The following is a 26,792-nucleotide window of genomic DNA, read 5'->3' as shown; positions in this document are numbered from 1 at the left end:
CCATATTTACAGTTCCCATTAAATTACACATAAATAAATATATACATACATGAACACTGATTCCCTTATAGAAGCACTATGAATCGGTGTCACCATAAGAAAGTTCAAATTAGTCGCTTTACCTTGGCAGGAGAGAGGTTCTAAAACTGAAGACATGACATGGAACTGCATGTGGTTTGTGTTCAAGTTTATTCACAATACTGATAAAATGTCATCATCATCATCATCATCATCATTATCATCCTTTCTTTCCTGTTTTGTTTAAATATGGCTACAATCTTAAAACGGAAGTTTGTATAAGAGAAGGTGGTGATCCAGTCCGATGAAGCTTGTTTGATTTTTTTTTTCCACATTTCATTAATTATTAACCTTTAAACTCAGTTCTTTCTCTTTTTTTAGAAAAAAAAGTTGTTTTATTTTTTATCACTGTTTATTATTTTTGTTAAAAAATAATAAAAGTTCACACAGACGACCAAAAAAAAATTATTTTTTTTTTTCCTTTTCCTCTTAGGATGGCCCAATCGCCACCTTTGTTTTCTCAGGCTCCAAACTGGGTAGCAACTGGAAATGAACTGGGAAGTGGTGGAGGTAGGGAAGGAGAGAAGAAAAAGGGAAATGGTGGGAGGGGTGGGGGAGAGAGAGAGATGTGAATTTCCTGGTCCTCCTGAGTGAATAGGCTGGGACAGATTTCTGAGCTTCTCTTGCTGTAGCCTCAGGGTGAGGAGGGAGGGAGGGAGGGCCAGGCTGGCTGGTTGGCGGGCTGGGGCTGCAAGAAGAAAATCCTCATTTTCTGTGCTTCTCTTCTTTGTCGCCGCTTTTGGTGCTGTTATCTGTGTGACTATTAGGATTGTTGCTGAGGTACATTTTGTCCATGGCCTTGAGCGCCTCGGTGAGATAGTTCTGCAGGGCAGTGACTGCTGCGCACACAGCAGGGCTGCCAAAGCCGTGAGAGATGAGGTTGAAGTGGGTCAGGCAGCTCTGGATGCCCGGCTCCAGAATGGGGGTGGGCCGAGAGTTCCCCAGTGGAGATCGATCCTGAGCCAGCAGGTCGGTGAACTCCTTACAGATCTGTCTGCAGCATAAATGGAGCAGAGAGAAAGGGAGGGAGGAAAATAAGCCAGTGTTGTCAGCAAGCAGGCAAGCCAAGGAGTCAGTGCCTCCACAGCAAAGCCATACAAACACACACAGAAAGGATCTCTGCTCTTTTGCCCGCTCTCTCACTTTCTGCACCGCTAATATAGAAATGTTGACATCAGTGACAGCCTTTCACTTTCTCTCATCTCCCTGGCTTCTCCTCTGCACTGATTTACATCCACTTCTTCCAGGAACAATATTTTCTTTTCTTTTTTTGCCTTTCAACAGATAGGTGCATTTTTACACTAGGTCACCCTCTTATCTTGTGGCATCTAGAATCTTTTCCCCACATTTATCTGTGTGTGTGTTCATGTGTGTGCGTGCGTGCACTACATTGCGTGCATTACCTACCTATAGGGTGCTACTAATTGCTTAAACTTTGTGTCAGAAAATGAGGACCATGTCTTTATATCATCCCAAGGATAACATTTATAGATTACTGACGGTATGGAAAATATGAAAATATAATACAAAGCTACTGCTGTATCAATAATTATTGGAACAGCAGTTTGCATCAAATGTTTTCTTCATCCCAATATGCCCTCACATTTATTTACTGATGCGGGTATATGAGGTTTCTCTGTCATACTCAATACATCTGTTTTAACTTTTTTTCTCTCATATACATGCACATCCTCATAATCACATGAAAAATGTCAGAAAGTTCTATGAAAATCACACAAGCATGCACATTTTTCCTTGATACAAAACACATCTCCTACTTCCTTTCTCCAGAGTAATATCCACTGTTTACCCCCATCAAACTTGTTAATTACAAATTCTGTAACTAACATTCATGTCTAGTCTTCTGGCTTTAAGTCAACAGTTATTTTTTAGATCTAAGTATCACCATGAGCTTATAATTTTCCTTGAAAGTAAGTTGCATTGATCTCAATATCACACCCACTACTTTTTCTTTTCTTTCTTTTTTACTTATGACCCATGCGTTTATGAAAACTTCCATTATTCTCAGCCAGCAAATTAGCCATAAAGTGTGAGAGTAAATCTTATGGAAAAAACAAAGCTCCAATTTAGAAGGGGAACAGTTCTCAAAGCTATTTCTTTAGTTTATCAATCCCAGGACTCTCATTTCATATAAGATTTGGTGACATTAGAAAAATGCAGTAGTGTTTATGTAGGTCACAAAGCACTGGAATAAAGGGATCCACCAAGAAGTTAGATTCATACCATTATCTAAATAAGCTGCCAGCAGAGAAGAAAAACTAGGAGCATATATATGGCAGCAGTTGAGTTTCTGAAGGCCAGTATTGAGACATATTTCAGCTGTATATCTCTCCCAATAACTGGGTGCCCTCTGGCCCACTGTTCTTTGGTGAATCACCATCTGTAATTAACTACTATGAGGGGGGAAAGCATTTTAATTTCCAGCAAACACATCATTTACAATAATTGAGAGTTCCCTCTCCTCTTCCCCCCCCCACCACCTAACCTGAATATTGAATATCTTTTCTATTAAGTTATCCCTAGAGTCTTTATCTTAAAATAAACCCCACTGGCATTTTAGTTGCTTAGAAGTGAAATACTTTTAATACCTGAATTCACAGTTAATCAATCTTCAGCATTTTTATTTAGCATGTAAGTTCCACTGAGATCAATTTTACTTACTTCCAAATAACTATGCAATCTTGTCTACAATCCTCAAAATAAATCCCACTATACTTAACGGGGCTTACTCTGATAAATCTACAGAGCCTCGCCATTAGAAATGTGCTATTTTCTTCCCATCTGAATGCCTCTAATAACATCATTCCAGGGAGGGAGGGGTGGGGATCATTCTCATATGTCTGCTTGATTTCAGCAATAGCGTCATTGGCAATAATATCGTTTCCCCTCGATGAGGAATGTGTACTTTTTAGTTACCTCGTCAAGGCAATCACGCAGGTACGGAGAATAATATATCCGCGGCAAACAAATGTAAATGCACCACAGGAAGAGCTCAGCGCACAACCAAACATAACAAACAAAATCCTTCCTTAGGACTATTCCGCAGAGGTAAAAGTCTTACTTCGTCGCTAGAAGCATGTTTTTTCTTGTGACTTGTTCGTTTGGATCGGAATGTTGCCGGTTGAGAAATTCAGCTACTGCTTTGGCAGGAAATTCTGTTTCACAGACGTAACCAAAATCTCTCGCGAGATGCACGGCTTCTCCTGAAATTCAGATTGGGAGGAAACACATAATTAATACCCAAAAGCATAAGCTGGTGGCAGGAACGGGGGGGAACTCGTGCCAACAAATCTATGGGATTTGTTATTAGAACTTTGCTAGGTGCATCTTTGGGTTCTTCACGCGATATTCAGTCAATCAAGATTAACTGGCATTTTGCAATCCACTAGTAAAGCGCTGCTTTAGAAAAGGCTAATAATATCTCAGCGCGCTAAAGAAATTTCCTGAAGGTAGTAAGTTGCTACGGGGAGGGGGGTGGGCAGCCAAATGCATTGTTTTAAATCAAACTATCAGCGTGTTAATACCGATCCTAAAGAATCCTTTGGGGGTGTTGGGATGCTGATTAGGCAATTCAGAAAGCGGTAGATGTAAGTCAGTTTTTAGTCCTAAACTATATTGCAATATATTTATGGCATTTTGTTTAACAAACAAAAGTGCTCCAAGTGTTTTATCTCTGTTTTGTGAAGTTTAACTACGTTTCTCTTTGTGCTTTGAGTTTATATTGCATTACGGGAATGCATTACGTACACAGAAAAGAGAAACATACGAAACGTATCATTATTCTGTTCCTAGAGATTAATATTGATCATTGATCATTATTTCAATCCCCACCCCCCTAGACTGCATTAAATAGTTAAGTGCTTAAAATTTAACTTGATTGCATATAATTATCCTTCCTTCCCTTCCTCTCTCCCCCACCCCCCTTTTCAAACGATTAACCATAAGAATTTTAGGGTCATTCCATTGAGACTGTCTGTTTTGTTGATTTTCAAATCTTTGGTTTTAATTTCCTGAACCAGTTGGTTTTCACCGCAGGGCTTCCTGCCATTAGCTCGAGGTCCGGAAGAACGCATGCGCCAATTAGAGCTTCAAAGGCTCAGTCCACGGAGCTTGTTTCCATAAAATGGAGCGGATCATAAACAATAACAGGACTTGGGAAGCGGCCTCATCGCGTAAGGACCACAACCCAAACAATCGTCTATTATCTCTCGAGAGGGGAAAAAATTAGCCACTATTATTAGTTTATCTACGCATTAGCCTTATTCCTGTGTTTCTCTTCATCGTGATATGATGATCAAAACCGTGGCTTTTTAAAAAAATGAACGCTTCTTTGAAATCACAGGTTTTATTAAATGTTTAAAATATTCCCTCACATCACAATAACATTAGCATTTATCTCCTTTTCCTTTTTTTTCCTTCCCCCTTTTTCCTTCTCTATTTTTCCGTCAGCTACTCGTAAACTTTCTTTTGCTTTCCTTGATTACCCATTAGTTGCTGGTGGCATGTAAATACACTATTTATTAATGGCAAGACTCCTTGATGGAGTCTTGCCATTAATAAATAGTGTATTTACATGCACTTGATGGACTTTCAGTGGAAGCTGGCATTTTTATAATGCTGTAGCTTCACTTCTTTGATTTTTTTTTTTTTAAAAGGAAGGCAAGCAAAAAAAAATAAAAGATGACTATACGATGATAGTAAGCAAAACTAAAGCTAACTTGGCATGAAGAATGACTGAAAATTCACTATATATAACCAAAATCAAGGTTAAAGACCTCAAAATTAAAAACCAGTGAAGACTGCATGTATAGGACAGCTTACATCAACTTCCTTGGGTCAATAGCTACTACAAAGTAATTCTCAATTTAGCATGCCCCTTGCATTTCTTGTTCTCATTATAAACTTTATAACTATTTTAACATAAAGGAAGATACATGTCCACCCCTTTTGACTTTTTAATGTTCAAACAGTACATTCACCCATCCTCTTTTCATAATTAAAACAGAAGGAAAATAAAGCATTTCTATGTTTATTCCTTAATTATACCAAGCAAAGAGGAGATCAGAAGCTTGCAGTAAGATTAGGACACTGTTAAATCATGATTTAAGTCAAGGATTCCCAAATTAATTCAAGAAGTTATGGTTCTATATTTTTCAAATGCAGATGTCAAAATGATTTAAATATAAATAAGCTACTGGTATGTAGCTTAAAATAACAGAGTTGTATCTTAAGGTAGCTATAGGATCTAACTTTTTAATGCTTATTGCTTTTTAATGCAAAGAATGAGATCCTGACCACTGGAAACAGATCTTAAGTGTTGTTGGATCCAATAAATGATCTTCCAGCCTAAGTGTTACAGCACATTAATGCAGCATGCTTTTTATGTGCCAAAATAAAAAAAAATATTCCTGATCTCATTTCTAAACAGATTTTTTTCCTTCCCATCTGTTGGTCTAAAATTGCTCATATAGTTAGTTGCTGAAACAACTAGCAGAGATGGTAACTCCTTAGTGGTTGGTAATGCTGCCAATCATTCTGTGTCTGTTGTCCCATTATCAAGCATAAAGACAGAGAATCAAGAATAGATATAGAGTTTTTAAAGTTTTTTTATCTGAATAATGTTTCCATATTTGATTAGTAGGCCACTATATATGTGCATACACATATTCTATTCAACTCTGAAGACACTAGAAAATAAAGACAGAGCTAAACAGGATAAAAATAAAATCAAAGTTAAACAAAACACACTGTTTATTTGGGATTCACTATAGCCAACAATTAATGAAACAATTAACATTTTCACTCAAAGATAGTATTTTTAAACCCTTTACTCATATAATAGTGAACAGGGACTTGCTCTCAGAATTCATCCTTATATTCTTAATGTTTCTCTGCATTGGTATTATACTAAGGAGTCATTTTGAGTTATTTAAGCTGTATTCGTCTGAGCAGAAATAATGCAATAAATCTATGGACTTCAAAGGGATGGCTGTAGAATTTGAAGTGACTAACATTGTTCATATTCAATCTGATTTTCAGTCTGAATTAATTTTATAGGACTTATAATTGGATCTTCTGTTAACTATATAATATAGATGAACTGTTTGCCTTTAATATATTTGTAAATATTAAAATCTGTTCATTTCCTAAACATATTTACAATAATATGCATACAAGGAGCAACTATCTTACGTGGTAAATGAACTAAATAATTTTCAGCATGACTATATGTTTTCTAACTCTACTAGTTTATAAATTATAGCCCAGTTATATGCCTTAGCTATATGGAAAACCATCATAACCCAAATCCTTGTTATGTGAATCAAGATATATATAATTGTATATGTCACTATTTTGCCCCTTTCACTTGGGATTACACTGATTAAAATCCAATTAAAATCCACCATGTCAATCAGTGATTAATAAATTAAGCCATTAGTTATGTTTACTCTATTAATGTTTTCAGTCCTACTTTTTAATCCAAGTGATCAATCAACTAGCAACCCGGTTAAAGTGAAGCATTACACTGCATGCCAATTTGGTTACATTCATTTCACTGAGATTTAGCATCCAAGTCTGAAATGCATTGCAAGGGTTTAAATCCAAATAAATAGCAATAAAGCCACATCCAATGTTATGACATCAATGGATTTTGGCTGGGAGTCCACTTTTTAAAAAAAAAAATACAAGAGGAAAAAGGTCACACTGACCAATAATGATTTAAAGTAAACAATATGCATAAACATTTCAGGGTCAACTCCACAAGGTTTGTTTTCTTCAGCTAACAAAAAGAAACATTTTCCAAATAATGCCTTTCCTTCTGCCAAAAAGCCATCACTTACCCTCCACTAGTGATGTCAGCAGGGTAACATTAGCAGCTTTACGTCTCCCGGCTGGCAAATTTAATCCTATTTTGTCCAGTTTTTCTCTCAAAGATCTCCCTCCATTTTTTGATTTTGCCCTGTTCCACATATTAAAAAGACAACAGCACTTAAGACAGAAGTACCTTCAGGTTCATACTGCAACTTTTTCAGATACTTTGCTATAAATCTATACATGTTTATTAATATAATTTAGTAAGTTTAATTGGGAAAAATTTAAATTTGGCTGCTATAGAGTTGTACACTTCTGTACAGGATTCATTGAAATACACTAAAATAACTACACATGTTAAACAGATAGTTAAATCTTTTATATTCTTACAATATCAGCTGCAAATTGTATGTGGACACTAATTACACTCACAAGCTTAATAAAAGACGTTTATATATTGTGATCAAGCCTACAGTCATTGAGAGGTTTTTGCATAGTTGTGAACCAATGGGAGATGTATTTTAGCCAGATTTCCTTGCATTATGTAAGATTTACAATCATCATTTGCCCTTCATTATAGATACTACATTCAATCTGGCAAACAGATTAAACAGGAAAGATATCTCTTATCTTGCACACTAGCATGAGATATTTTTAATGACTTTTTCATAAATGTGTTCCTAGCCAAATTCCCCTCTTGCACTGGCCTTCCTCAGGAAAGTAATGCTGGCAGTGCCCTCAGCTGGTGTATATGAGCTTTCAACAAGCTGTGCTAGGATGAGTGACCTTGCTACACTAAAGGGTCCTTCCTATGATTGCTGATGTTGGCTGTATGAGTTGGTCTCATTAACAGGACATGCTGCCTGCTTTTAACTGAATGCAGGCTAATTTCCACAGATCCATGATGCTGTGCTGCATTATGGTCCAGGCTACAGATAATGACAGCAATGAAAACTCTTTAATACTAATTATTCTAATTGCCATTGTACTTTCAATAAATATATTGCAATTCATACTACTTTTTTAAATCACAGTCCTTTGAAATGTTAATGCTGTCGTTTTATTTCCGATGCAGATTTAATATTGAGATATAGGTAGCTTCTTTCATATTGTGTATTCTAAAAATAAGACCTGAAACTCAAATGCAAGATTTGGAGACTTGAAGGGAATAGCAAAACCCAAAGACCCTAGAGTTATTTTTAAAGGAAAATGTGGAAGGGTTGTGGCTCTGATCTCAAAACATGGAGCTTTTGAGATATATTCCCATTAATTCCACCAAATTTTGAGGGAATTAACATGAGGGAATTATGTGAAAACACTTAACACAAGAGTACTCTAAGCAGCCTTTTCTTTTCAAAATATGTTATTAACCCTCACAGTGAAAAATAAAGATGAAGAATGAGCCAGGAAACCGCACAATGAAGTGCAAAACAAAACAAATGGGGTTTTTAAAAAAAAATGTTAAAACCAGCAATGTCTGAGGGAGCCCAGAACGTTGCAGCAGATAATAGACGAAGTGACATTTGGATATTGGGAAGAAAAGCTTTATTTTCTCCTCCCAGTAACAGCAGCTACCTTCTGTAAAAAAAAATAAAAAATAAAAAGGAGAAAAGCAGCTTTGGAAAACGAGTGAAGATGTGCGGGGGGGGGGGCAAAGTGCGAGGTGGTACACCCACTGTGAGAAATTAAACAATAGGTGGGGAGGAAAAGAGGTGGGAGCTGGAGCTTTTGGGGAAAGAGATGATTGGCTGAGGCTGAACCTCGCAACCACGTGCACACCCTCTCTGCCAATGGGCTCCCTTCCCGCCACATTGCCTCTCGCAGCGAATCCAGGGCTAAAAGACGGCCTGGCCTTTTTCCCTCCTCAGTTCTCTCCCGCGCGCCACCCGAGAAGCCCAGCTCGGTCGAGTCCGCCTCACCTCCGTAGCACTCCGCCCAGCAGAGACGCGTTGAGGCACTCCGGCGGGGACAGGCGCCTCTGCACTTCCGCCACGGTGACTTTATATTTGGAGGTGGAGCTGAGCAGAGACAGGCGGCCGGGCACCGAACAGAAGACCTCGTTGGGATTCACCACGCCGCCGAAGAGCGCGTCCTTGTTGATGGGGATGGAGGAGACGGCGTTGGCGTTAGACTTGGAGAGGGACACGGGGCCTGCAGAAGGGGGGGGAGAGAGAAGAGAGGAGAAGGGAGGCCGAGGGGAAGGCAGAGCCGCGTTAGTGCACAAACGCTGAAGGGATTAGCAGCTGCTAGGAGCCTAAGGCGATGGTGGGGCGGCAGGCTTGGGAAACGTGGGCGATGACAGGAGTGGGGGAAGGGGATGAAAACAAGCCAGGAAAGGTGGCTGAGAGATGATGGCAGATGGGCAACAACGAGAATGGCGGCGCGGGGGGGGGGAAGGGGAAGTGTTTTGGAATAAGGGGTAGCCCTCAAGGCTGGCGGCCCCTTCCTCCTCTCCTCTCCTCTTCGTCCGCCTTTTTGCTTTGAAGACCAACAACCGAGAGCGGCTTAGCCTGGCCAGCACCATTTACCTCAGACCTCCCTCCCTCCCTCCCCCTCGCGAGTACAGTACGCATCGTCCACACTCGGCAACATCGACTTCGGACAAGAGAAAAAAGAAAAGAAAAATGGGGGTGGGGAACCCCGTTTACAAACTGGGGTGGGGTAGGGTGGAATATAATTCCTTGCGCAGCAACTTGGCCGGGACTATACAAGCCACATATGACCTTTGGAGAGAACCTCACATTTTAAATTCTCAGCGTTTGGGGGGGGGGGAAACTCGAGGGAGAAGAAGAGGGGGGCTCCGAGCCCTTGCTTAAAAGTCTAGCTCTGTGTTCTTTGGGTCCATAGTAAAAAAAAAAGTAAGCGAATCTTTTCAGGCAGAAGCACACAAAACAAGTTTCAGCGTCTGGGTTGGCTAGTTCCCAGCCCCCATTGAAGGATCAGTCTAAATCAGGATTGGATCAAAATTAAGGATTTTCCACGGGTGGCGAGGAGGAGGTGGGGTTAAAATTGCCTCCTCTGTCCTAAATTATTCCAGGAACAACAGATCGCTGGTAAACTTAAGGATACACGGCCTTAAAGCGTTAAGAATACCGAAAGGATTACGGGAAGAAGACATTCCCTGTTACTAATACTTATAAAAGACAATCACATAATATACCTTCGCTTGTTATGGGAGAATGTAATGCTACAAGCCACGCGGCTGTGGGCTTCATTTGTACTAGAGTAGCCCCTAGTACTTCCAATTGAATAGTTTCAAAGTAATTGGATTAGGTGTCACATTTTCTGCAATTGCAACTTTTTATATTGGGAAAGAGGCGCCAAAGAGGTATTTTCATTACTGTTTTCAAAGGTAATAGTACAATTTTCTTTTAACAATTACCCCCGAAACAAAATAAAGAAAAATGGATACATTTTTTTGGTCGACCTCCTTGCTACCATCTGTTTCCCAAAAAGAAAAGAAACTTCCTTGACACAACTTTCACTTTTCCCCTCATGAAAGTTCCAGAGCGTTATTAAAATAATATGCAGGGAAAGGGTAAAATTCTCCCAAATCTTTTGGCATGTTCAGTTTGGCTAACATCACTGAAAAATAAGGGCAGTCTTGTTTGAAGGCCAATGGACATGGCACTATGTTCCGACCTGGTTACACTATAAATATTTACTCTTTTATCAGCATCGGATTATTCCTCCTGTCCTTCATCCTACACTCATATACTTTGCATTTCCACTTTAATAGGTCTAATCCAAATGTTGAAGGGTGGAGCGTGGAGGAGGGATATCTAGGTTTCGGATAGATCACTTGTGACATTAATAGCTCTGGGGAGGCTAATAGAGACAATAGGAGTTAAACGAACTCTTGAGATTACTAATAAAAGAGCCAATTATCATGTCGACTTGGAAAGAGCATCACTTTAAGATTTATTCCTTGCACATCTAATTTGACGTGACAAAGACTCTCCAGACTAGGAGGAGGGGTAAAAAATTTTTAGCTTTCATTGTGTAGTGCTGAGGATTTTCAAGGAAGTACCGTTTTATAAAGCACAAGACCCTGCTAATATATAAGAAAGCCGCACTGATCCTTTCCCAAGCCTTTCATACCAAATGGCCAGAATCCGGCATTTCCCTGAACAGGGTTTAAAATTAAAGCCTAATTCTGCTCTGCTGCCAACATCGCGAATACTTTTAAAAAACAACAACAACGAAATTCCGAAGCCAGACAAGGTTTGGGAGATGAGAGGACGCTGCCTTCCAGACAAAAAACAAGTGCAACAAGACATTAGGAGGAAGCAGCTGAAATCAGGGCAAGCGAACCACAGACCCCGTTGCAGAGAGCAGGCTAAGCAAGCGAGTACCCTTCCGCCATCCTGCTCGCTTGTTACAACAAAGCCCTCTGATGTAAACAATCCAGAACAATCTCCTCAACCTGAAAGGGGGGGGGAGGGATAGGGGCGGGGGGGGGAAAACCGAACGGGATTGGCGCTTTCTTAGCTAATGAAACATACTTTCAAGGCAACTAAAGAAATTAGAAGTCAGTTCTGAGCCACAATGTCATTAGGAACAGCTAAAAACATGGATCTGTTCAGCTCGATAATATAATCATACATATACAGAGGGTGCGATTAAGTAAAAGAGTTATCAACCGAGATTGTCAATTTCGTTTTCCATTTTCAGCTCTGTTGTAAATTACAGGGAGGGGGCAGGGGGGAGAAACAGCCGCTTTAGTAAGTTCTCTCAGCTTCGGTATCAAGCTTGTGGGGACATGCTTGGAATGCTAAAGAAGTGGCTTACCTTTCTTAATTACAGTTTGATCTGGGATGTTAATACCGGGGTCCTCTACGTGCTGCAACAAAAGCAATACAAAAGGGATATGAATTTCTAAACACACCGAGAGAAACCCGCGAGAAGCTCTTTATTTCCCTATATCTTAACTAGTTTGGTGGTTTAAAAAAAAAAAAAAAAAGAACAATATTCATTTCCACATATTGACGTTTTTGAATTTAAAAAGCAAAGACTGGCTTCCAGTTACACAGAATCTTTGGAAAGCAGAAATGGTGCTACGTTTAAGGACAGCCCCCTCCCTTTAGTGGCATCTGCTCAGAAGTAGGTCCCACTGATCTCAATAGCCATTACCTGAATGCCTGAACTTACTTATAATTCAGGCCTCCCTAATGATCCACCTTACCGTGCTTTTTAACGCACGTTGACTTAAACTGAATTTTTTTTTTATCAGCGCCTCTCACTCTGAAATACGCATTTTAAGGGAAAGCTTTCCGGGCTCTTTGTGTTCTTTTTAAATGGAGGTTAACACTGTAATAAGATTCTAGAATAATGTTTTTTGGGCTACCCCTGCGTGCAGAAAACGGGGGGGGGGGAATATGCAGAAAATGGGGAGGGGAGAGAAACAGAGGAGGGGAGATTAACCCTGCAGGCTCCTGAAGCCCTTAGCAATTCTGGCGCCCTTCTAGTCCCAGGCAGTATTTATTTGCCCGCTGCTTTTAAATTCTGCTCCTCCGAAGGCTCGATGCTCGGTGCACGCGAGTGCGGCGCGCGCTGGAGTTTCAGACGTGATTGGAAAGCAAAATGAAAACCGCGTTTTCTCATTCCCAAACTGACAGTCGATCTAATCATGCAGGGGTCCTCAACCTTGGCAACTTTTAAGACTTGCGGACTTCAACTCCCAGAATTCCTCAGCCAGCCAGGAATTCTGGGAATTGAAGTCCACAAGTCTTAAAAGTTGCCAAGGTTGAGGACCCTTGATTTCTAATGTGTCTGTGTTTACAAATTAGCACTAACTCTGCTGAGCTCCAGAATTGCCCCTTGCGCCCCCCCGAACTTCAGCGCTACTATTTTAGGGCAGGTGCGCGCGCACGGGGTCCTATGGAGACCCCCCCCCCTCAAGCCCCCTTCCCCTCCTTCGCTGAGTCTCCGTCCAACAATAATACCGAGTCTAACATTTTCCATTCTGTCTTGGATTTATGCTCCTGTTAATTGTGCCTGATCTCAATGATTCCGGGTGGATGGTACGAAGTTGCTTTATTACAGGTTTTATTGTACTCCACGCTCTCATTTGTAACTTGCCTAAAGTGCTTCTGGATTTGAGCATAATTAAATTGAGAAATGTTCAGAAATGACGACGGCTGCCGTTTTCTTGGATTTTTTTTTTTTTTACTACATGGGGGGGAAATATCCCTTCCAAGAAAACAGTCCTAAACCTATAAAGAAAATCTAGTGGGGCGTAACGTTTTTATTTGTCTGATTTTTTTTTCCCCACCTAGGCAGAGTCTAGGGAAGCCACCGACTGTTAGGTTTTAAAATCCCGCCGAGATACTTATGTTTAAATAATTCTCGCCCTCGGCTTAGCAAGTATTCCGTATTAAGCAGCCGCCTCTTATATCAGTGGCTAAGTGCGGCAGGAGGAGAAAAATTGAAAATAGCCTTTCCTATCGTGGAAATTATTTTCAACGAACTTCATTAGCTCCGTGTCCACGGAGTTGCCTTTCCAAGGCCGCTCTCTATTCCATTGTCAAAGCCCGCATCCTAACGTGGACGCCGCTCGCCTCCCTCTAAGATCAATGCCCTCCTTTTTAAACGGATCAGATTTACCAGCTTTGGGAATAGTCGACCCCGAATAAAGAGGGAGGTGTTCCCTCTTCAGTCTTTTTTTTTTAATCTTAAACTACTTGGTAACAGGCCTTTCTTAAAACGAGCCAGAGATCTCTTAAATGCTGGGATAATAAAATAACCTACATTTATTATTTTTTTTAAAAAAATCGCACATGCTATTCTCCCGGCAACTGAAATCTCAGCAAAATCAAATCGTTTGCAACTTGATACCTAAAACAAAACACCGGTGGAAGTTCCCCCTGATTTCGGTGCAACTGTTTTTACTTATAAGTGCTGATTCAAACTGGGTTCCCCCCCCTAAGAAACCCTAGTTCCAAACCAGGTTTCCTTTCCGTTGTTTTCTTTTGAATGAAAAGAAAACTAACTGGTGTGGCTTTTTTCCCCCCCAAAAAGCGCCCAATTCCCACAGAGACACGGATACTTTAAGTGAAGTATGGCTTTTTTTGCAAAACAAAACCTAAGCACAATTTTCTTGGGAGGAATAAGAGAATTGGGCTTGTAAATGAATTCCCGTCTTCTTCACACATGGATTAATAAAAGGGAAAGGAATAAAGGAGATGGGGGAAATCGCTTTCTTAAAGGAACCCGTCGCAAAATTATCCTTGCCACATGAAATTGGAAATCATTAAACTGTCAGTGAACATACTAGGGTAATATTTGATCCAGTAATCTGCGGTGACATTTTAGCAAGGGGAACCAAAACAAACCCTAGGCTAACATTAGAAACTTCCTTTCCTCTTGCCCACAAATGTTTTCTATCCAAGCAGCACAAGAAGCAGGAGTAAAAAAATGCTGGTTTGTTTAAATCCTGCATTCAGTAGGAGAGTTTTCTAAGAAGCGATTCTCTTTTGCAGCCAGGCTGAGATGGTGCTTGCCCCTGGCTATGAAGGGCTCTAGGACGTTAAAGATGAGAGGAGAGACAACAGCTTTCTTTTCAAATTATACTTGCAGGTAAGAGAAACCAGATCCTGACTCAAATCAAAAAACCTTCCAGGCGCTCCAAAATCTGAGTTAAAATAATAACAATAGCAAAGCAGCAGCACATTGTTCTTTTTCTCTTGTGTGGGGGTGGCGGGCCTAGACCATTTCCTACGCTAGGTTTGCAATCCGAAGAATTGCGATTCATAGAGATTCTCTCTTTTCTTCTTCTTCTTCTTTTTCTTCCTCCTCCTCCTCCTCCTCCCCACCTTCCCAACAAGCAGCTCCGAAATGGGAAGAACGATTTGGGTCGGTTTTGCTTTCTTTTTCAAGCCAGCGAAAATCCGACTGAAAGCCAGGCATTTCTAAGGCGACACAGCCTTTTCAAGAGTTACCCCGCTTTGTCACGGAACATCAGCAAGGCAGCATGGCCAATGACACCAGTCAGGGATATTCTGGTTTTAATGTCTCTCCTTCCTTCCTTCCTTCCTTCCTTCCTTCCTTCCTTCCTTCCTTCCTTCCTTCCTTCCTTCCTTCCTTCCTTCCTTCTTTCCTTCCTTCCTTCCTTCCTTCTTTCATTCCTTCCTTCCTTCTTTCATTCCTTCCCTCCTTCCTTCTTTCCTTCCTTCCTTCCTTCCTTCCTTCCTTCTTTCATTCCTTCCTTCTTTCATTCCTTCCTTCCTTCCTTCCTTCCTTCCTTCCTTCCTTCCTTCCTTCTCTTCCTCTCCCAGCCCCTCCACTCCTCTATCAACAAAAGCAAAGAACTGTTTTTCTGCAGCGGGCATTAGCAACGAAGATAGTGGCGGGAGACAATTCAACTCTGGTTGCCAACCGCGAGACACAGTTGCCGCTTGCCTTCATGGACTGTGAAGGCTGGAGGCTTGACACGCACCCTGTAATTCCCACCCACCGGTGGGGAGCGGGGGAGGGGAGGAAGGAGAAGAAGCGTGGCAGGGCGAGAGGGAAAAAAAACAAAAAACAAAAGCCGGCTGGAAACCGCCTCCCCCCCCCCCTCCGCGGGTCTTCTTACCGGCACGTCCTCCAGCGAGTGAGGTATCGAGTGAATGGGAATATCTCCTAGTCCTGAGCCCAAGCCGTGAGGTCCGTGCAAGAGATCTTCATGCCGCCGGTAATCCCTCCGGGGATCCAAGCCGGAGAGCTGGTGGGGAAGTCCGCGGTGCGTATGCAAAAGCCCCGTGTCCTGGTTTTGCCTCTGTCCCGGCCAGCCCGGGTGCTGGGGTTGAGGCTGGGCGTGAAGAGGGTTCAAGCTATACGGATCGTTAACGTGGGAATACGGGTCTTGAGACTGTGGGTAAATGGGCTGGTATGGAGGTGGGAAATAGGGGGGCTGGAAGTCAGCGTTCGGTGTATGCGAGAGCGGAGGTGCGCTGGTGTAGGGGGACTGGCCCACCGACCCCAGCTGGGGTAGCCGGGCTGTCCCGTTGCTGGTAGCGTCGTGGCGGTCCTGATGAGTAAGAACACGAGAAAGGGGACAGGGAGACCAGAGAGAGAGAGAGAGAGAGAGAGAAAGAGAAGGTCAAAATCAAACTCTGGATTAGGCCAAATGTTTATCACCCTATTTAAAAAAAAACTATATTTGCGTTCAGACTAGAGTTCCAGATATTCCCGTCTGGCAGAAAACAGCCTCGTCTAAACGGAGCTGCTTGAATTCCAGTTAACAACCGAGGGGCGGGGGGGGGGACTCCAGTGGGGAAAAAAACCGAACAAAATTCTCCTCTTTAAGAGTAGATCCAGAAGATTTATTTTTTTTCCCCCTTCAAGAGGACTGGTGTGTATTCTCCGTGCGTGCTCGTCTGTGGGTGTGTGTAACCTTTGTTTTTTTTTTTTTTTTTTTTTTAAAAAGCCTACGGGCGCCGTTGTCAAAAAAAAGTGAAAGAGAGCACACAAATACTCTTTTCCTGGCTCTAAAAAGTGAAAGTGAATCGTTGCTGCGTTAGTCTTCCCTTTTCCCCAGGAAAACGGCACCCCCAAAAAATGCCGGGGAAAAAAGAACAGCATTTGGGAGGAAAATACTTAAATATAAGTATATGCCATAAGCCAGCACTTACAAATCTAGCAGGGGACCCAAGTGGATAAACAATGTGCTATTTCATTGACTGAAATCAAACCGTAATATAATATATAGGACGCCCAGCCTCGTATGTATGTGCGCGTGTAAATGCACACAGACATACACACATCCAGATGCGTGTACATGCAAATCATAGTATACGTAAACAACCAGGCAGCAAAATTAAGAGAAACGTAAAGATGAAGCTGAAGGGGAGAAAAAATGCAAAGAGGTTTTTTTGCTTCTGTTCAACCGGGACTTGGTAAATTATGAAATTGTAGCCCGCAGGTACGTCTCAAGGAAATTAACAGCCATCCAAATAGAAGTCGGGGAGGGGGGGGGAGGAGGAGGAGGAGGAGGGGAGAGGTAGCGGGGAAATAATAATAATAATAATAAAAAAGGTGCTGTTAAATGCCTTGGACTTTAGTCTCCCGAGGAGCGTTATTAACCCGGGAAAGGACAAGAGCGGAAAGAAGAGGTGGAAACCCAATCGGAAGGGGAGGGGAAACGCAAAGCAAAACAACACACAATGGACGGGTGTGGAAGCATGGCTAGCCTTTTGTAGTTTACTTGAAACAGCCAAAGTAATGAATGGCCCAAGAAGCTTTTGCAAACGGAGCAGGGGAAGACACACACGGAGAGGAGAGGTTTCGGCAGGAGGTGACACCCGGCCACCCGGCCACCCTTTCCCCCACCCACCCACCCACCCCAGAAGATGAGGAAAAGCATGAGGGTGACAAGGTTCCCAACCACCCATCCCAGATAGAGAAGTCAGAAGCCACTCACCATCGCTGAGAAACTGTGAACTAACATCTGCGCGGATTCGAGGGGACCAAGTCAGGGCAGGAAAAAAAAAAAAAAAAGGCAGAGAAAAGTGGGCTCTTTAAGGTCTCGCTCGTTCGCCCGCTTCCTAACTGTACTCTTGCTCTGTCCCTCTCTCTTTCTCCCTCTTGCACACCAGCGCTCTCTCTCTCTCTTTCTCTCTCTCTCTCTCTCTCTCACACACACACGCACACGCACACGCACACGCACAATGGAAGGAGCCCGGGTCTAGACCACCCCGAGTCCCCAACGCCCAGACTTGTCCGCCAGCACTGGGCAAGCGCGCCTATAATCCATCAGTCCACCACAGAATGGCCCCGCGTTCTGCAGCAGCGAAGGCGAGAACCGGATCCTTGGCGTGAGAGTTCACGATTCAAAGTTGAGTCGGGGTGCGCGCGCGCGCGCGCGCGCGCGTGTGTGTGTTCCTTAATCCGTTTGCGGGTGGTGTGCGTGTGTGCGCGTTAGTCCCCCACCTCGCTCGCTCTTTCTCTCTCTCTCTCTCTTTCTCTCCCTCCCTCCTTTTACTGCTGCACGTGAGTTCCTAAATGAGAGAGAGAGAGAGAGAGAGAGAGAGAGGGAAGGAAGGAGGGAGAGAGAGGGAGGGAGGGAGAGAGGGAAGGAGGGAGGGAGAGAGAGGGAGAGGAAGCTGCAGCCTGCTTCCCTTCAGACTCCTAATAGCAGATATTCATGACTATTAATACTACACGAATACTTAATAAGGGAAGAATGGCTGGAAATCGAGCGTGAAGCGAGGAAGCAACTCAAGGCAGAGGCTGTTCTAAATGACGTCCATTGAATGAAGAATCAGTGTATCTAATCAGAGGTGGGGGGAGCGAGCGAGCGAGAGAGAGAGAAAGAAAGGGGACCGGGGGGGGGGGGAAGTCATGCCGTTGCTGCGTCTGACGAATCACAGGAAAGGGGCAACATTTTAAAAGGTTGCAGGGCAGGCAGAAGTGAAAGAGAAAGAGAGCCAGGGAGAGCAAACGGGTGGGGGATCAAGGCAAGCCAAGGCAGGCACAGTAAAGGGAGAAAGGCGCAGAGAGAATGGGTGGGAAAAGGATCTGGAGAGACCAGGGGAAAGAGGAGGGGTGGGAAAAGGCACTGGAGGGAGGGAGGGAGGAAGGAAGGAAGGAAGGAGCCCTGGAAAGCAGAACGAGGAGAAGGAAACTGGGAAAGAGGGCCCGCTGAAAAACTTGGAGAAGGAGAGGGGAGGGAAAGGAGGGCGAATGGGAGAGGGCAGAGGAGGGGTTCCCCGGCAAAAGGGCCAGCACAGCAGTGGGGAAGCCACGCTAGGAACCAAGCTCAAGGCAAGGGAGGCGCACCTCGGGCGGTGGCGGCGGCGGCAGCGGCGGCTGGGTGAAGTCGGGCGCCTCAAAGGACAGGGCTAGCAACTGCCGGGCTCCGGCCCCCCTCTTGGCCCCAGAGGTGCTGCTGTCTGGCTCCGGCTTGGTGTCCCCGGCTTTCAGCTGCCGGAGTTCAGGCGGGCCCGGCAGTTCCGCTCCGGCGGCGTCCTGCTGCGTCAGGTCCATGACTGGAGGGCCCGGAGGAGGAGGAGGAGGAAGAGGAGGAGGAGGCGGCGCTGGCGCTGCGGGCCTTGGCCGGATCCCCGAGCAGAGGAACAGGGCTGTTCCCTCCCTCCTGGGCGCGTGGGATCCCGTCTCCCCAGGCGCTCAAGTCCCCAGGGAATCGGGGCCGTGGAGCTCTTCTCCACTTTCTGGGAGCCCAGAGGAGCCTTCCCCCCTTTGGGACTGAAGGCCGGGGAAGAGGGTGGCGAAGATACGCGGGGGGGGAGGGAGGGAAGGAAGGGGGGAAAAAAGGGAGGCGACTGCCGCTTTACTGGCCCTGACAAGCTCGGGCTCCCAGGCTGGGCCCAACCCGTCCAACTGGCTGGGCAGCTCCCAGCCAGCGAATCCGGGGAAATGACAGGCCTGCTCCACTTTGCCTGCCAACTTATCATAACAACAGGCATTTTTTTTTTTATTTTTTTTTTTTGCCGCCGAGCAAGCAGGCCTCGGCACAACTCCTGGGGCACACGCCTCACCCGAGGCATGGGGGGGGGGGGAAAATAAAAAATAAAAGCCTTGGTCGTCTCAAGCTGCTTGCCCTCCACCGCCTTCCGTTGCTGCTCTCGAGGTTCCCCTCAGCAAAAAAAAGAAAGAAAAAAGAAAAAAAAAAAAAGAAAGGGGCGCTGCCCAGCAGTCGAAAGAACCGGAAACCAAATGAAGACTTTTTTAAAAAAAAAATAATTGAAAAAATAATAATAATAAATCCGGCAAACTGACAGAAAAACGAAAAGTGGAGGCATGTAAAAGTCAACCGCGTTTAGCAAAAAGGTGGAAGCCAATCAAAACACTCGCCAGTTTCCCAAAGCTGCCCTGCGGCCCAACTTTAAATAAATAGATAAATAAATAAATAAATAAATACAACCGAATGTAATCCAAGTGATTATATTTAGCTTTTATCTTCCGCTCTTTCTCGTTCGGCTTTCAAGGCATACTTACCTAGAAAGGCAAGCCGCGAGGCAGGGCATTCCCAAGGAAACGGGGGGAAAAGAAGGCAATTTCCAGTAGCCCGGGTCAATGTTTTAAGCCCTAAGCCAAGCTAGCTAGTTTTAGCCGCTGTCTCTCCGAGACAGGCATTCCGCTTTGAACCCCGTTGTGCTAGGCAAGTATCAGCCACACGTACCCTGCCCCGAACACCACTCTAAGCCAGCTTCGGAAGCCTCGCCTCTGAACCTCTTGGTTTATCAACCTGAGTCTGAAGCCACAAAACGTGGGAATCCCACACGCGGCTTTTGTAAGGCAAACGGTTTCACCCGAAAAATGACCGGGGAGCAAAGAACCGCGTAACTTTCTCAATTCACACGTTCAATGAAAGAGAGATCCTGTCCTTGCTCTCTCTACATTTGTAGCCAGATTCGCACCCCCTCCAAAGCAGCCGTCAATCTCCACACCAGCCCGAACGCTGGTTTTCTTAATTCACCTTCCAAACTGGCACTCGCCGGATTCTAGCTTGTGTGTACAGAATTAACAAAGGCAAGAACTGTATGTACACGCTCATGTTTCTACTGCACACCTAAAGGCAGGGTTGGAATGGAAACAAAGACCCCCAAGGAATTTGGAAGAGTCAAACCCAATTAAAGATTCAGCGGCCGTTCTTGCAATTCACAAAGAGAACACCCTAGCATTTAAACCCCCCTACCTTTCTAGGGTCACATGGAGGATGCGCGGTTATTTAATCAGCAAACTACTTTTACTGAAGTGGTCCATGTTCTTCTGCCTTTTCATCAACACTTTTCATGTATCCAAATATTAATCGTTTCACATCATGCTCTGCCCTGTAATATAAATACATCTGTGCAAGATCTATCACCAAGGTACCCCATGGGCACAAATTTACCAACAGATTGTTTCTGGCACCTTACTTAGACGGTACTTCTCCATCTCTCTCTCTACTCTCCACAACATCTGGATTACTCAGAGCATCTCCCACCAGCAACGCCTACGAGGCTCCGCTTTCGACTTTAAAAAGCGAGCTTAAAGCCACACTGCCTTCCTCAACACCATCCTCCTCCTCCTCCTCCTCTAATTCTAATCAAAGGGCTGAGATGAACAGGGAACCTCAGCATCAGAAGAGGTTTGGTGCAGAAATAACAACTACCCACATCAGATAAGTGCCTCTCTCTCAAGTCTGCAACACCAGACCTGTGGATCCAAGGCAACTCTTTTGAGAGCGACGAGGTGGATCTCTTTAGGAGATCCTGGGGATCTCGGTACTGACTAAAACACCGCTTAATTTTGCCCCGTGGTGCCTTTGCTCCTCCTCATTCATTTTGCTCATCCATTCCATCTTCTCGACCCTTTCCCTGTCGCTGTTGGGGTGCGGAGCCTTTCCAGGAAGATCCCTGGGGGGTGTATTTTCTTTCTCCCCTCCCGGCGTGCTTCGGCAAAGATCTTTTTTTTTTTTCCCCTAAACCACCCACCGCACAGGCGTGCATCCTCCGCCTGCCCCTTTTCGATTCCACCCGCCCTCGCCTCCCCATTTGCCAAGCCGGCAAGTGAAGAAGTTGGTCTCCCAAAGCTTCGTTGGGTGCTGCAAGGTGTTTTCCAATCGCAGTTGGCATTCTTTCTTTCTTTCTTTCTTTCTTTCTTTCTTTCTTTCTTTCTTTCTTTCTTTCTTTCTTTCTTTCTTTCTTTCTTTCTTTCGCTCTTTCTTTCGCTCTCTCTCTCTCTCTCTCTCTCTTTTGGGGGGAAGAGAGAGACGGGGGGGCGGGAGGAAGGGGGTCCTCTTTCCTGGTGGCCCCAGTCGCCCGGAAAGCGCTTACCTCACATTCCTCATACTTGATATTATCCGTCAGTTTCCAAAGCATTTTCATGGATTGGCGAGAGGCGAGAGGGCGAGAGAGAGAGAAGGGGGGGGGGAGGGGGGGAGAAAGAAAGAAAGAAAAAAGAAGGAAAGACAGAAAGAAAGAAAAGGAGGAAGAGAGAGAGAGAGAGAGAGAGAGAAGACGAGGCTGTTTGCCCTGCCTGCCTGCTTTGCGCTCTCCTCTGGCATGCAGAGCGCGCCCGCCGGAGTGCTGGAGCAGGAGGAGGCGGAGGCGGCGGTGGCGGAGGAGGCGGAGGCGATCTCCCGTGCCCGCTCGGAGATCTCCCTCTAATGGTCGAAACTTTTCCCGTCTCCCACTCGTCTTTCTCTCCCAACCGCCCAGTCGCCGCCTCATTAGCATAGCAACCCTGGGCCAATTGCTCAGCAGCGCCGCCACTGGCCCGCCAAGGGAAGCGGGGTGCCTCCCTTGCAAAAAAAAAAAAAAAAACACCCCCCTTTGTCAAGCCCTGGGCCACGGCAGGGCCAGAAGGAAGCGGGCGCTCCTCCTTGGGGGGGGGGGTGCCCCCACTTTTTTTTTTTTTTTTTTTTAAAAAGCGCAGCCTCTTTTCCGCCCTGCGAGGTTCCCAAGACCGACCCGCGGGAGGACCGTGAACTTGGCTTCCCGCCTGCCCCTCCCTGCAGCCGCCCCACCGTCCCCGCGATTGCGTCCGTCCGGAAAGAACAGAGTGGGGAGGGAGGGGGTGTGTGAATAAATCCCCTTTTCTGCTCGACCAGCCCCTCCTCTCGACTGGAACCACACGGCAACCCTGCCATCCCATTCTGGACGCTTGGGATCTAGGGCTCAGGTAGGCAAGCGTGGCTGGCTCAGGAATTCTGGCAGTCGAAATCCACGAGTCGTAAAAGAGCCAAGGTTGCCTACCCCTGATCTAGGAGAAGCGAGTGGGTTCCCGAGAGATCCGTTTCCAGCCCCAGAAGGAACAGTTAACGAGCTGAGTCGGGCTCTGACCCCTGTTTATACTCAGAAAAAGTCCCCCTGGACCGAACACCCCCCCCCCCCCCCACACACACAACATACACACTGGTTAAATGGCCCGGTCTGGACTTTAAAAGCACCTTTTCTCCTCGTTCTCTGAAGTCATTTGTTTTTGTTTAACAAGATCGAGCCCCCACCTACACAAACGCACACACACACTTTTTCTCCAAACCCAACACGCGTGCATATGCACAACGTTTGTGAATCCCAACTTTTTCAGCAGCTAGGAGAAAAACTACACAACCGACTTTCTGGGCTTCTTACACCGATGAAACTTTTTTTTTCTCCCATTCAGTACTTTAAGAGATTTGTTGCCTGCTCACAGTGTATGGAGGACATTCATTTGGCCCCCTGTGCTTTTTCAGCTAAGACGTTCCCCAAATCTCCAAGGTTGTGTTCTTGAGTGGAATTACTTGGACTCAGTTCCAATCCTCAAAATGAGCTGGTTATTAGAAACACTTGAACAACAGGTGGTTTCTGAGGGAACTCAGGCAAATAGCATTTAGGCTGAAGTAAATTTGACTCAAGGCCACAATGTGGTTGTTTTTTACACACAATAGCCCTCTGCTTCATAAGGGACGGAGAGAGTTGAACGGAGCCATACGAGTCAGGGGGATTTAGGCTCAAGCAGTAAGTCAAAGGCAGAGATATGAAGTTGCCTGTACAGTTTTTCTTTTCTGTTCAAACTCAGGTCTCTTTTCGAGGCTGGGAGACAAAATACAACCACGAAGAAAGGCGCATTTTGAGGGCAAGCAGAGTGCGTCAAGTGGCCCAATATCTAGAATCGACTTTCAGCCAGATTGACTGACGGGAGATGGGAAAGAGCCTAACTTCTACTAAAGCAGCTTTTTGTAGGACCTTGGCTACATCTCTGCTTCGAATCTTTATTTGCTCCTTTATTTCATTCCGTGGCTTGTTTCAAAGCTGTTAATTTGAATTCCTTCCTTCCTTCCTTCCTCCTCCTCCTCCTCCTCCTCCTCCTCCTCCTCCTCCTCCGTTTACCGCGATTATCTCATTGCTCATCTGTTTATGCTAATCCAAACTGATTTCTGACCAGGCAGGCGGGACGTTTCAGCTCAACAAAAGCTGGGGCAGGGTCTGAGCTGGCCTTTCTTTTAAAACCAAGCCTCTTCCCTTATTCGGACACAGAAACGATGCTGGAGCTGTCCTTCCTCCGAGGAGAGCCGCATTTTCGAAGGGAACAGCCTGGAGCACAGCAAAACCTACAGCTCCAAGGAAGCAGAGACGCTCTTCCCTGGGGAGGGGGGAACCCCTAGCTGTAGCCAGCCTTCCTCCACCTCCGTCAGGGCCTGAAAAGATTAGCCAATTACCTGGGAAGCAAACAGGTTCAGATTCGGGGGGGGGCCCATTCGGAGATTTAGCCCCAACGTTAAGCAGGCAGCAGAACCGGCTGGTGGAAAACCCACCAAGCATCCGGAAGTTAGTACCAAACCCAAAGAAGCCGTAGGGCCGGTTTCTGTGGTAGCTTTCCGGGTTCTGGAGCACCTGCCCAATCTCTCTTGGGTCTTTCCCCTCTCGCTCTTCCTTTTCCTCCCGACCCCCGGAGGAGAAGTGGCGCTTTGCTTCCTTCCTCGACCTTCGAATCAAGCCGCTGACAGGCCGAGTCAAACTGCACGCACACACACACACAATATCACACACACACACCTCTCCACTCCTCTCCCTTGGCACGCCGTGGCCTTCCAGAGGCGAGCGTGTGGCGCCACTCGGCTCCCAGGCACTAACGGGAGTGGATGATTTCTCTCTCTCTCTCTCTCACACACACACACACACACACACCCCAGAGCCAGCTCAGCGGGGGGAGGGGGCGAGGGGGAAAGGGCTTCTCGAGATCTGCAGCTCGGCCTTTCTAATGGGCAACTCTGCCCCCGGCATGGTAGATTTGGCTGGCAAGGCCCTCGGGATCCGGTTCCCAAACCCGGTCAAAACAAGGTGGAAGGGGGGTAGTAGTTGAAAAAGAATACGGCGGAAGAGCTTCAGGCACGCTTTCAGGTGAACCAAAAGGGACCTCGCGAGGTCCTCCTAACGTTCTGGCATACCCAAGGAGCGTTGGTCTCCCAGCTTATGCCAGTGGGATTGCCGTCTCTAGTGACCCAAGCCTGTAAAGGAGCAGCTGGTCGGCAGCTTAGGCCTCCTCGTCAGGAAACGTGGGGCTTCTGGAAGGAAGGAAGGAAGGAAGGAAGGAAGGAAGGAAGGAAGGAAGGAAGGAAGGTAGGTCACCCCTTTAGTTGAGCTGCCCATCTTAGACCAGTGGAGGGTCACCCCATAGGCCAGAAGTGGCCTCCAAGCCACGACGACCTTTGCCCACACTCATTCAAGCACTCAAGGCGTGGTGGTAGCTGGGCGTTTGGCACATCTGAAGCCGCCATTCCCTGCAGTAGGGAAAGAGCTTTCCCTGAAAATTGGCCTCCGACCCAGACGCAGTTACAGTTCGATCCTAAACGTGAATAATTGGAAATATGCGCACGCGGTTAAAATTGTTGCACCAAGTCAGCTACCGACTTCCACAGAAAGAAGCCAGCGACCCAGGCGTTAAAAGAACAAGGACTACTTTTAAGGTTGCTTAAGCCTCCACGAATGTTTTACAGAGAGGCGCACAGGCTTTCACAGCATATCTAGAACTGGATTTCGGGAAATCAAAAGAGCTTAAAAGACCCTTGACTTTTCTTTACCTCTTGGTCTGGAGAAAAGCCACCAAGCTTCCAGACCTGTGTAAAGTTAACTTTTTCTCCTTCTACGGAAACAACTCTGAAATTAGTACCGCAAAGAAAAGGCAGGGAAACCTAAAAGCAACCCACACTGGTTGCTACTGGTTGGAGCTACTGGTTGGTTTTGGAAATCCGCTGAGAGCTGGAACAGTGATAAAGGTGAGTGGTGGGGTTCAGCCTTTTTTCGGGGTGTGCCTTCAGATAGTGATCTCCTCGTTCATAAAGCAGTCCAGAGCCTGCAGTTAACTTTTTCTTTCTTTCTTTTTTTCTTTTCTTTTCTTCTTCTTGTTGTTCAGGGCCCACCAGGACAGTGGATATAGAGTGATGTTTAGCTTTCTCCCACTGAAGGATGGTGGATAAATGGTACCTCTGATCCATGCAACAGTTTTACTAGGCCTAGAGACTGAGGCAGAATGACTTTCACTTTCTAGCACCTTTTAAGTTTCTCGGACCTCCTCCGGGTGCCAGAGAAACTAACCAGGTGCTTACACAACGGCTACAGTATATGCTCCTTTTGGGGAAACGTCTTTGTGCATTTCTCTCCTGCTCTTGCTCTCTCACAAATGCACACACACACAGTTCCACAGTCACACTGACCCAGCAGATTTTTTTTTTTTTAAAAAAAATATCTTTTTAAAATTGCTTTTGGTATTTGCAACGGATTCCAGAGAACCTTGGCAAAAAGAACCAGCAAACCAACCAATTCAAAAGTTCAAACTAATCCAAACAAGATGACTCTCTAGTGTGGATGGCTTATTACTGTAAAGACAAAGCTATGTTGCTTCCTTTTTTAAAAAAAAATAAGTCTCTCTCTCTCTCTCTCTCCCTCTCTCTCTCTCTCTCTCTCTCACACACACACACACACACACACACACACAACTCTCCCCACCTGTTAAAAGGTCAGAGAGTCTCTTTGCAGTGTCTTAATCAGATTGCCTTTTCCCTTGGGGACATTGCCCTTAAGACTAGTGGGTTGGTTACTCAGCCTACTGACCTGGATCCATGCTTCCCTTTCCTTCTTTAAATTACAAGCAAAAAAAAAAAAAAACACAACCCAACAACAACCCCTGCACCGAGAAAAGAAGGGAAGGAAAGGAAAGCGAAAGGAATAGAGGAATTGCGTTACCTGCCAGTCCCCCATTTTTGCAAGGAGTGACATATTGGCTCCGGGCTGCCTATCACCAGGTCCCCGCTGGTCATGGAATGAGTGATCCGCCCGCTTGCCTCTTCTGCGATCTCTTTAGGCAAAGGCTTCTTTTACCTGCCAGAGGAACTGCCTCACCTGGTCATAAACTGCAGGGCGCTACCTGTCCGCGCCTGCGCATTGACTCAGGAATGCACCCGGCCAGCTCCC

The 26,792-nt window shown here is 45.3% G+C and overlaps 1 protein-coding gene across 1 annotated transcript; it reads right to left on the bottom strand.

Moving 5' to 3' along the window:
• Positions 1–735: 735 nt before the first annotated feature.
• On the bottom strand, positions 736–21,725 carry TFAP2A (transcription factor AP-2 alpha). Its single transcript, XM_015810831.1, has 8 exons — positions 21,675–21,725; positions 17,315–17,341; positions 15,488–15,922; positions 11,704–11,755; positions 8,832–9,063; positions 6,942–7,060; positions 3,161–3,302; positions 736–1,072 (listed from the first exon to the last, which is right to left on the bottom strand). Exons 1-8 carry the CDS (start codon positions 21,723–21,725, stop codon positions 784–786), a joined length of 1,347 nt encoding a protein of 448 aa, XP_015666317.1. The 3' UTR covers positions 736–783.
• Positions 21,726–26,792: the final 5,067 nt, after the last annotated feature.

Source organism: Protobothrops mucrosquamatus, unplaced genomic scaffold (genome assembly GCF_001527695.2).
Source record: "Protobothrops mucrosquamatus isolate PMUCROS unplaced genomic scaffold, P.Mucros_1.0 scaffold23, whole genome shotgun sequence".
In the NCBI taxonomy this organism is placed as follows: domain Eukaryota; kingdom Metazoa; phylum Chordata; class Lepidosauria; order Squamata; family Viperidae; genus Protobothrops; species Protobothrops mucrosquamatus.
This window is presented reverse-complemented; position numbering and strand designations above follow the sequence as displayed.